The sequence below is a fragment of the Taudactylus pleione genome, unplaced genomic scaffold (genome assembly GCF_031769625.1).
Source record: "Taudactylus pleione unplaced genomic scaffold, aTauple2 ptg000179l, whole genome shotgun sequence".
In the NCBI taxonomy this organism is placed as follows: domain Eukaryota; kingdom Metazoa; phylum Chordata; class Amphibia; order Anura; family Myobatrachidae; genus Taudactylus; species Taudactylus pleione.
Window position 1 is genome coordinate 30,038,008 of NW_028284581.1, and position 12,208 is coordinate 30,050,215.

Genomic DNA, 12,208 nt, shown 5'->3' on the forward strand with positions numbered 1-12,208 from the left:
AATATTTAAACTGCTAAATTCACCAACATGCAAATTGGTATCATCTGGGTCCAAATGTGTTGAAATGTTGTCTTAGACCACTCTTTCACCAATCACGAGTACACCGAAATCACACTGCATGTCTAACAATCTCTGCACAGTGTGGGGAAAAGGTGAAAATAGTTCTCACAATTTACTACAAGGACCCAAGACAGAAAGGACCATTGACAGATCACGTGTTAATGAATTTAGCCCAATGTATCTCTCTAATGCTGGTAGTGGTAATGACAGCAATTTTAGATTTAACGGAGAATTCTGAAGACTGAAAAATAAATAAGTTAAAAAATAAAACTGAAAACACGAATCTTCCCCAGGATATCTTAATTGTCTAATTGAAAACCGCGATCTCTGCTTTCATTGTAATTCAACTTCCTTGAATGTGAAGGGTGCAGATGACTTGTTGACCCAACTTTCAAGTTCCAGTTCATATTGTCTCTGTAGTCAACAGTCTTCTGATTGTCACTAGAGGATGCACGAGCAGTAGATGGATTCATACCCACTAAACACCGACAGGGGCTGCTGGTACTTCTTGCACGACTCATAGGAGTAGCTGGAAAATGTCTGTGCACGAGAGATCTTTGTTGTACAGAAACGGTTACCTAGAGAAAGCAGATGAGAATGCAAAATTATTCACAGTGGATTCCTAAGCATGTTTATGAACAGATAAAGTAATTCCAAATATGTATGGATCTATATGACTTTGCTGTGAAACAAGCATCAAGACAAATGTTTGTCCACAAATTTTTTAATTTGTGGAAAAGCTACATAGGACTGGCTGTAGAATATGTAGCAGGGTGGCTGCACCTATTTTCACAATATTACATACTGTATATCACAACAATGAATAATCATTTTTATTTATTGGTAGGATACAATTTCTCTTTTATTCAGATATAGATGATGGAGGATGTACATAATACAGTTGGGTGAGGGAAGGGAACAGCAATGTAAAAACAGCCTAAGGAACTAGGGATGTGCACTGGACCATTTTTGATAGCTATGGATTTGTCTCTGATTTGTCATCTGGTTTTGGATTTGGATTTGCCAAACCTACCATGACTGGATTTGAATTTGGATTTTTTACAAAAATTGGCAAAAAAAAGCTAAAATCACATCATTTGGGCTTTTTTTTGTTCCTAGAGTATTATTAACCTCAATAAGATTCATTTCCAGTGAATTTAGACTACCTCACAGCTCACAATATTGTTTTTACCATTATTGGCCAAAGGCTGCAGTGAGCTTGCTAGTTACTAAATGACAGAGCAGCAGCACAGACACCACAGTTTAAAGCACATCTATGAAACATTGCCACTCACTACTGAGTCAGAGTACTTGTGTGTTATGGACACACAGAGGGCTAAGACCCAAGGAGTCACAGTGCATTTATACACAGAATTCTACTGCCCTAGGAGTCATGGTGCTTGTATACACAGAGGGCTAAGGCCCAATGAGTCACAGTGCTTTTATAAACACAGGGCTACTATCCAAGGAGTCACAGTGTTTCTAATTTATACACAGAGGGCTAAGGCCCAAGGAGTCAGTGTTTTTAATTTATACACAGAGGGCTACTGCCCAAGGAGTCACGGTGCTTGTATACACAGAGGGCTAAGACCCAAGGAGTCACAGTGCTTTTATATACAGAGGGCCACTGCCCAAGGAGTCATGGTGCTTTTAATTTATACACAGAGGGCTACTGCCCAAAGAGTCACGGTGCTTTTATACACAGAAGGCTAAAGCCCAAAGTGTCACAGTGCTTGTATACACAGAGGGCTAAGGCCCAAGGAGATATGGTGCTTTTATACACAGAGGGCTACTGCCCAAGGAGTCACAGTGCTTTTAATTTATACACAGAGGGCTGCTGTGGACTCGGATCCCTGCTGTTCGGAGTGGTTCGGATTCCACAGAATACAAACTGCTCATTCCTATTAGAAACATAAAATTTAATCTATGTCTGATCTCATTTTAAGCACCAAGTTTTTTATTGATTTGGACTCCAGTTTATTTAGTCTTAAAGTCATTTGATTCTCTAACCTCAGTATATAATCCCAGACCCTAATCTCTTACTCCAGTGCCCGATATGTGACCCAGAAAGCTAATCTACTTTCTATAATAGTCCATAACCCCAGTAACTATTGTAAGAATTTGGAAGTGTATGTGTAGTGTGCTGGGTGGTATGGGTACATACACCCTGTAGGCTTACAGCAGGATGTTCCCTGTACTGAGCAGTAGTGACACATTGTAATGGAGGCTCTGTGGTGACCTTGTATGTCCTCCATATAAAGGAGTAGCTCAGGAGCATGTCCAAACACATAGGACACCATAATAGAAAGACAAGCAGAGGTCAGACCTCTGGGGAGAGAGCCGATGGGTCCTAGTGCCCAGTAGCTGCAGGGCTTTGGACAGAGACTGCGCTGAGTGCTTCTCTCTAACAGTAACTTCAATCCTTAAACTGAGGATTTAGGGGTACATTTACAAAAGGTCAATTTTAGATTAATTTTAAGATCGATTGAAATCAAATGGATTTCCGACAGCAAAATCTGCAAATTTATCATCTGTCGGGTTTTAACTTCAATTGAAACCCGATGTCAATGTCAGTCAGATTTTGCAGATGTAACTGCTGTCAGTTTTGATCATTCAGTTCAAAAATGATGGCAAACAGAACCTAAAACACAATGGCATACCTATCAAAAAAGAAGCACTGCACAGATCAGTATGATCTGTGCAGGCTTCTTAGGGTTACAAGTAAAGAAAAAGGTAGCCAGCCCTAGACCTTTCATCCTGGTATGTTCTAAAATCTTACCCCTTAGTTTATAAACTCAATTCTTAAGGCCCATATAACCAGTTCATAATACTTATTTAAAATAAAGGAGACCAAATAAGCAGACATCTGATACACTTTTGCCTAAATTTTATAAGAACATAAACCAGATTAAGTGCTCCAAGTTATTACAGGTTTAGTCTCCCATATCATACCAGGGGTATTTTGGATAACGGAATATTCCGTAATTTGGAATAATTGCATATTATAATGAAACATCTTGGGAATATTACCCAAATATACACACAGAATGCATTTATGTGTTATAAACACCTTATACACACAGCCTGCAGGTAATACTATACAATATTTTCAATAATTTTGTGGCTCAAACAAAGTTTGTGTACAGAAATTAAATTAATTTACTTTTCATATACACCTTATACACACAGCCTGAAGGTCATTTTATACAATATTTTTAATAATTTGTGCCTTAGACAAAGTTTGTGTACATTCAACCTGTATTTCGGAATATTCCGTATTTCGGAATATTTGGATATGAGAAACTCAACCTGTATTGCCCTTTTTTCAATGTATTTGCTTAAATATTATGTTTATTAAACATACAGTATGCACAGTGACTACATTTTTCTTAATAACTTTATCACAATAATTTCCTTATGAATGCTATATACATTACATAACTTCAGTTAGTTGAGTTCTTTACATTAAATGCTCAGTCTTAAATTCATCATTAGAAAAAAATGAAAAAATTGCAATTTGGCAAACTTGAATTGTTTCAATTAAAATGTTAATAATGTATTACAAAAAACACCATAACATATGTGACATTCTGTCTAAAGCAAAACATACAGTACAAATATATTAATATAGAAATTACTTTGTATGTACAGTCATTTTTTTTACTAGTTAATCTTAAATTTTTTAAATTAAGAGAAATAGGAAAGATTGAATAGTAATATAAAGGAACATTAAGCAAACAAATATGAAAAATTATCCTATTCCTTTTGGTTGAGAACAGACTGAACTGTACCATATGTAGAAAAAAAACCTCTAGAATAATTGTTCAACTAATACTGTAAAACCCAAGTATTTTATAAAAATCATGAACCATCAAAGACTGGTTGCCAAAGTAAATAGTTATAGGCAATGTGTTCAGCATTAATATTAGATTTATTTTCAAGCAACAGAAGGATCCTTGAACCTTATGTAAATTAGTAACACAATAAGGCGTTTGTACAACAATGACAAATCATAGTGTAAAAGTTTTTTTGCCACATCAAGAACCTACACAAATGCCCATTTCTATGGATAGCAAATAGATACATGGTCCAAGATGGTAGCAACTGTGGTGGTGCAACCAAATTTCTCACTTAGGGGGAGATGTATCAAACCTTCTAAAGGGTGGAGAAGTTGGCATGTGGAGAAGTTGCCCATAGCAACCAATAAGCTTATTCCTATCAATTTATTTGTACTTGATAAATGTTAACTAGAAGTTGATTGGTTGGTATGAGCAACTTTTTCACTCTTTAAAATGATTAATACATTTCCATCTTAATAAGGGGATTCGGGTTGAATGAGTGCTTCCTTCTGTCTGCAGGATAGGCGCATTAGTGTGTCCATTTATAAATCCACATGCAAAAAAGAGATTATATTTTGTGGGATTAAATATTTAATTCTGAAAAAGGTGGTGGTGGTGAAAGGATGGATGCCTTGTTTTCCAGGAAGGCGGACCAGATTGTTCTCCCACAAAAATACATTGATTATTCCACACTCTCTGAACTGGCAGACATAAGGCAGTATTCTATCCTTTGACTTAGATGCATTTGCACTTTATCTGAAAGAGCATTTGCAGGCATTCTAAAGTGACATGTAATAAAGTTAGCCCTGGTGACCCCTTACTGACAGAAATAATATAAGACATATAATTTTGGACTAAAATTTAAATGAATGAAGGAAGGAGAGGATCATTAATGGGTAGATTCAGACATAGTTACACACCGATGTACTAATGTCACACACTTCAGTGGTCAGTGTATGCTAGCAATCAGGGGCTGGCTAGCAACTTTCAGTCTGGGTGGCAGACACAAGCAGATGGCCCGGCTTTTCTACCAGCTCATGCAACTAAAAAAATTGGGCATGGCAAAAAGTGTTGTAGGTTTGGTTTGCCTAATGTTGTGAGGTTTAAATAGCTTTTGAAATATATGAAAATTTGTTATGACAAAGAGCGATAAACAAATACGGATGTAGCATGCTCATCGTTGCCATGAAAGCATCTATGAGGGTGGACCATCCCTATCTGTATGCTTGGCTTTATAGCCATCATCACTATCAATAATTACTTGCAACAAACTGTAATTATGTTAATACTCCCTCGGGGAAGTTAACCTATATATCATGGGATGTGCCCAGTGTGTGCTCACACGCCCCTTAAGCAGCCCTTAGCATCTTCTCGCTGCATCTCAGCTGGCTCCCAGGGAAGAGTCAGCCTCTTTTTGAATCCAAGATGCCAATGTGCAACTGCTGTGTTCAAATAGAACAATTTCACATTGGCAATGTTGGTTTCAAAATGAGTCTGCTTCTTCCCTCAAAGCTGGCTGAGATGTGAAGAGGAGACAACAGCAGTGGCCCTGGTAAGTAGTCTATGTCCCCGGGTGGTAGTCTATGTCCTTGTGGGGCTGGGGAGAGTTGCAGGGATTGGGTAGTGTATGCCCTGGGAGGGGAAGACTATGCCAGGAGGGTATATAAGCTATGTAATAGGGGGGAGGTAATCTATGTCTTGCCCTTAGCCTGCACACACCAATGCTACTTACCAGAGCCCTGTTACCACTCAGTTATGTACCTTCTGCCATAAATGGAGATGTGAGTGAGCAATGTAATTACTGACCCTTCTAGTAATATTTGTAAGCATGCAAACAAACTGAGGTTATTCAGTAGATATCTGACAAAGGCAACAATGTGTTTTTAAGTCTCTATAAAAATCAGGCACTATAGGGCAAAGTTTGTTGGATGTAATTAAACAACATCTCCTTTTAGTTAAGTTACCATTTAATAACATAATTATTGTCATTGCACACACAAAATAGTTCTAATGTAGTGTAAAAATACAAGTCCCTAATGACCTAGAAACACTGTACGAATATATTCTGCCATTTATGGTAAAATGAAGTTGTAAGGACATTCCTCAAACTGAAAACTAGAGTAATTATATATAAAAATTTATCAATTATAAATCAATTTTAAAATAATAAATATATTATACAGCTGGGATGGAAGTTACCATAGTGTCTCTGTAAATTGTGGATTTCAATATTAATTATTATGCTGTGATATTAACATAATTGTACAAAATGATATTCATCTGCAAATATATAACAATGATGTAATTTATTAACAATTATGTATTCAGACAACTGTAACATCATCACTTCCTCATGCTTTCTCTTTATGCAACATCTAACATATGGGCTTTTGTGCAGCTGCACATTCATAAAAATGATGTACTGTAGCACAATATATACTGCTGCAGTGCTGGGTAAGACTAGGAGCGAAAGCTAAAGAGCTTTCTTACTTATTTAAGAATAAGTTTAATAGGAATGGGAAATTAATGGGAAAGGGTGGTTGAATTGGAGTGTGATGACTTATTTAAAGTGCTGTTTTCATGACATTTTATAACAACAAGTTTAATAAACAAATAATAATAAAAATAATAATAATAGTAAATAAATTATATAAACAATACTGTACATTAAAGACTAAGCACTTCTCACTACCAAAGCCAACAATTAATTCTCTATTCTCATCCTTCTTGATCTATCTGCTGCTTTTGACACTGTCGATCTCCTGCTTCTCCTTCAAACCTCCACTCCATTGGTCTCTGTGAATCAGTCCTCCTTTGGTTCACTTTCTACCTACCACTCCCCCACTTTTCCTTTACGTGTGGATCCTCCTCTTCTTTCCCTAAACCTCCTCCTTTGGTGAACAAATATTGTACTAGTAATGATAGGAAATGCAACTAGAACTCTTCATACCAATGGGATCTTTGACCAGCAATTTATCCCAGACTGATGATTCGGGTGGTTACTTTAACTTTTTTAACAATAATCTTATTACATTCTCCTTTCAGTACAATTTATTTGTAGCAAGTATAATCAGTAGATTTCCAACAAATGTTTACATTTAATCAATAGTTTATAAAAAAAATTATTCTACAGATATAAATTTTCTACTGTTTGATACAATTAAAGCGACAACTATATTTATTTAAAATGTTTTGATGACACATTGCAAAGCAAAGGACATTTACATACTATTTGTGATCATAACATTCTATTTTTAGAGCCTGGAAAAAAAACCCAAAACAATAAATAACAAAATTATGATTCACAGGATAGCTGTAAATGGTAATACGAACCAATAAACACATAACAGTGCTACTATAATTCATATAGTATTGAAATGTATTAGTTAAAATGGTCATTATGCATGCATTTGCCAAATTTCCCATTTCCTTTTCATAATTATAATCATTACATCAATGTTGAATCAAGAAAAGATTCCTTACTGTGTGGTTAGTGGAAGCTTATAATAGATGTTTGTGTGAATAAAACTGCATTTGTTTATGGAATTTCATTAAACTAAAGTAACATTAACAAAATCCCAAAAAATAATGTAACTGTAGGAAAGCAAAAACTCGTAGTGTGAGATTTACAAAAGTGCAGATTTGCCAAATGCCAGGTTTTCATGCACTTTGATGTGTAGTTTGTAAACCATGCAATTTACAAAAGACCAAACCAAACATTTAAGTGCATTAATCAAAACCACCTAATGTGAAAAGAAAAGATGTGGTTCTGGAAGGCAAGATAGCTGAGGGTGCATGCTGATAAAGCCATCTTACCTGTCAGAAAGGGGAAAAATTACTCAAATAATTTAATAACGCCCAGTTTTTTCAGCACATAGCCTGTCATATATGGAAAATGGGATGTAGTTAATATACCTACACCCGGCATCCCGGCTGACAAAATCCCTGGACCGGAATTCCACCTCCCAGCCAGAAGTGGAATACCGACAGTAGGTGATGTGCTGACGCCGGAATCCCAACAGCTGGGATGCCGAACATAAGTATAGCGGGGCTGGTTAGGTCTTAGCCGCTGGGGGGGGGGGGTTAGGTTTAGCTGCCACAGGGGGGGTTAGGGCTAGGCTAGGGGAAAGGGAAGGTAGGGTTAGGTACCCCTGGAAGTGGGTTACGGTTAGGCACCACTAGGGGATTTACGTTTAGGCACTAAGGGGGGGTTAGGTTTAGGCACCAAGGAAGGAGTGTTAGGTTTATGTACTAACAGGGAGGGTTAGGATGGGGTGGGGGGAGGGTTGGTGTTAGGATGTAGAAACAGAGGGTTAGGGTAGAAGGTGAGAGGGTTAATATACTTACCCGACGCTGAGCATAGGGATGCCCCTGTTGGAATATTGACAGCAGGCATCCCAACTGGCAGGATTTTGAACCCATTACATGGAAAACATTATTAGGCTTCTACACCCAAAGAGTACAGTACTGCCCCCTTCGGTACCCCAACCATTGTGTACCATGGTTCAAATAACAAATTATAGTGTAATCACTAGTGACACTACAACTGAGGGCATGCATTGACAGCCCATGTGTGTTATTGCATACTGGTCCTTGTAGAACTATGAGTGCCAACAAACATATGGTTGCAAGTGCATATAGTCACTTTTAGTGCCATAACTGGACACTGAGGGTGCTTCCGTCATTAATTTTTTGAACTTCCATCCATCATGAAATATACAATGTTGCCCCTATCATTAATCAATCAATGTTTCAACAATCTATTTTGGATCTATCATTTATAAATAGATAATGCCCTATTACTCAGAAATAAATATTGCTGCCAAAAAATATTATTAAATACTTCCACCATAACTAAATCAAAATGTCTTATTACCAGGGAGAATAATTAAATTATGACACATAATAAACATTTACTTGAAAATGTTTTTATTATACATGATCTGATGTTAAAAACAGTAATCCATAAGGAGAAATAAACAGCCCCCATATGAACTGGATGGACTGCTGCAGAGGAGCATATGATGCAGAATGAACGAGAAAAGAAAGAACAAGGGATAGAGGGGTGTCAGGTAAGGAGAATGGTATAAACCAGAGTCAGGAGTGAGGAGGGAAGCAATAGTGAGAGGTGATGAGGTGACCTAGCTGTGTGCTATTTTCATCATTTTACCTATTCTTTACTGATAGAGCAGCTATAAAATGACTGTGTATGCCGGTGACCATCCTGACAGTACAGCGCTACAGCATGTGTGGTGCCTCCAAATAATAATTAATGATAATGGTCACCAGCACAATTACCTCTATCATCACCAAACAGCAATCAAGAAAAAATCCTAAATGACCGAGGCTTCTAAAACCACAAACATATTCTACAAATTAATCTTTTCTTAGGGTACAGAGAAAAAACTCTTTGTAACATTGTCAGAATACCCACAAACTGCTCCTTGGATTTCTACAGAAATGAGTAGTAAAAGCATTGTCAGGTCTAATATTTACTGGGCTTAAGCTTGAAATCTGCTCCTAATTCAATACATTAAGGCAGTTGCTAAATACAATTTGCTTCTGGTCTGACACCTCCTGATGCTTATGCGATCCCAGCACTGAAACTGAGGCTGGGATAACAATCACGACCATCGATCGTGATGTGGATGGCACAGGCCAACTGAGTAAGCCTCAGCTTACTCAGGCTGGCTGGCTTACGAGGCCTAGAAACTGCACCCATGGACACAGTTTCTGGCCTTGACACTCCCTGAAAATGGGGCCAACGCGCCCACCTTCCGGAAACGCCGGCCGTCCCCACCCACGCACCGCAACCTTGAATGCCTCTGCCTGTCAATCAAGCAGAGGCATGGCAGGGGCTGTGTGCGATTACACAGGACCCTTTCTGCACATTCGCACACCGGGTCCTGCGAACACTCGCAGATACCCAATAATCTGGAATTTGCGGTCAGCATTGCACTTATGTACAATACTGAATTAGCCTCTGAGATTCTATAGCAACCATACAGAAAGTGTCAGAAAGATGCAAAGGTTTACCAAGGTGAAGCAGCCTTTCCTAGAATCACAGCAAACAGGATAGTACAGCGGATTTATGCAGCTTACAGGCTCAATTGATCCCAAGATCCAGAAGGAATTTGAGTCCATTCAACCAGGAGAATATGATTTAGTGAGTGGCATTTGCCAAAGTTTCTCCAAAGGTCATATGCAAGGCAGCTAATTGGTCTTTGGTAAATAACTATTAAATACTAAGAATTCAAATGTTGAATATTATTTAAAAAGGCAATTTGCTACATTTCATTTGTTTTTATTTATCTTCATATTTCTTCCATACCTAGCACTACTAAGGCAACATTATTTTCAAATACTGACTTAATTTTCTTTTTTGTGTAGTTCACTATGGTAATATGTTACTTCCCCTCTATCTGGATTTTCTTTTCACCTATATACTCAGTAAAGAAGATGGAGTAATCATTAATATACTGTATACGTGTGAAGGACTTATCCTGTTAGATTGGAGTGGTGGAGTTACCATCAGCATGCTTCCATAGTGGATGGCCAGGACAGGAAAATCATGGTAAGCATTTGATACCAATGCTTCATAACAGGATTTTAAGTGTATATATTTATTTAAAAGGCATAAATAAACATTTATTTGTAATGTTTTTTTTTTTACTTATCCAATACTAAATGATTTGTAAAGCTACAGTATCCACATTTATTCTATTTACAGCTATTTAGGACAGTAGCATTCTGATCTTTGTGTATCTGCTTTGTGTATCTGTAGCTACTGTTCACTTTCACTTTAGCAAATATCAGATGTTACAAATTAACTTAGAAGCTTATACAAAATGGTCTTTACTTTAAAACACTGAAATAAACATCATGACACTCTTCAGTTTTTGTCCATTTCACTTATTGTACTGTATGTAGTACATCAGCCAAACCAAACAAAAAACTGCTTATAATAGCCATAGTGTGCTAATATGTCACATAAGGAGGCTTAAGGGGCCTATCCATTAGCAGATAAATTTGAACAATGAACAATTTATCGTTCAGTCATTCAATTTATCTGCTAATGCATAGGCTCTGAACGATAAAAATGCGCACTCCCGCGGCCGACAAATTTGGTCTTTAGTCTCTCCAACGTGTTGGTCAATTATCGTTTATCACTGACAGATATTAGAAATATCTGTTGCGGTGAACGACGAATGATTTTTTTTATGAAAATGAATAGAAACGTTAAAGAAATCCACTCCCAGAATGATGTCATGCAATATCGTTTGTTGTTCGTCGTTTGCAAAAATCTGTCATGTTCATGAGAGCTATCTGTCACAGCAGCCCCAGGAATTTTCAAAAGATAAATCTTTTGTCTTTCAGAAAGATCTGCTAATGGATAGGCCCCTTTAAGAGGATCTAATACCAGCTCTTAAAGATTTTAGCCTCCATGTGCTGCTGTAAAGAGTTTGCTTGGTGACACTTCTGGGCTTACTGCCAAACCTGTAACCACAATTTATCATCGAGCAGACGGGTGTCATGGGAGGACTGCTTCCTTTGAGCTCTTTGGGCACAGGATGTAGAGTATAAGTTCACGTTTTTAAAACCACAGTTTAGATATGTAGCATTGTTTGTTAAAAATGTGTAAAAGCAACATTGAGTGTTAAAAAAGTGGTTGATGTCTGACATTAGTAATTGAAATGGCAAATAGGGGTACATAAATCACACAGCTTTTTGGTTCTATTTTAATATACTGTACAAACAGTATGAGTGATTTAATATGTTTGTTCAAATAATTGTACGTATCAACTTGTAGCTTTATGTTAGGCAATATTCTATTATGTTAAAGCATATCTTGTTAGAAAATGTGATATATTTAAACAGGGTTTATACAGCACAGAGGTCATTTACTGTATTAGACATTCAGACTTATTTTTAGGGTCATTTATTTAGATAATATTCTATTTCCAATGCAACACTGAACTGGATGCTATTCATATATTTCACAATGGTATACAGTACTGCATCTGTCTGGGAAGTGCAGAGTAATGAAGTAACTTCAACCATGAATTACTGTAGCTAGCTTGAGGTCACTGTTGTTCCAGCAGTTTACTAGACTATAATAGCATTAAAACAACAGTAAATATTGGTGCACAAAATACACAGTTAAAGATACTGGCTATAAAGTGTTGCTCATAGTCAGGGGAATCTCTGTAAACTCCTTAAAAGTTAGAAATATCTCTGATGTTACTATAAATATAAAAAATACGAACAAGTGAATAAGGGATCAACATTTTTGCCTACTGTCTCTGCAT

The 12,208-nt window shown here is 37.1% G+C and overlaps 1 protein-coding gene across 1 annotated transcript in view; it reads right to left on the bottom strand.

Annotated features, from left to right (window-relative positions):
• Positions 1 to 359: 359 nt before the first annotated feature.
• DOK6 (docking protein 6) overlaps positions 360 to 12,208 on the bottom strand; it is a 355,747-nt gene continuing 343,898 nt past the window's right edge. The window contains exon 9 of the mRNA XM_088475936.1: positions 360 to 638. Coding sequence (XP_088332062.1) covers positions 360 to 638 — 279 coding nt within the window. The remainder of the gene's footprint in view (positions 639 to 12,208) is intronic.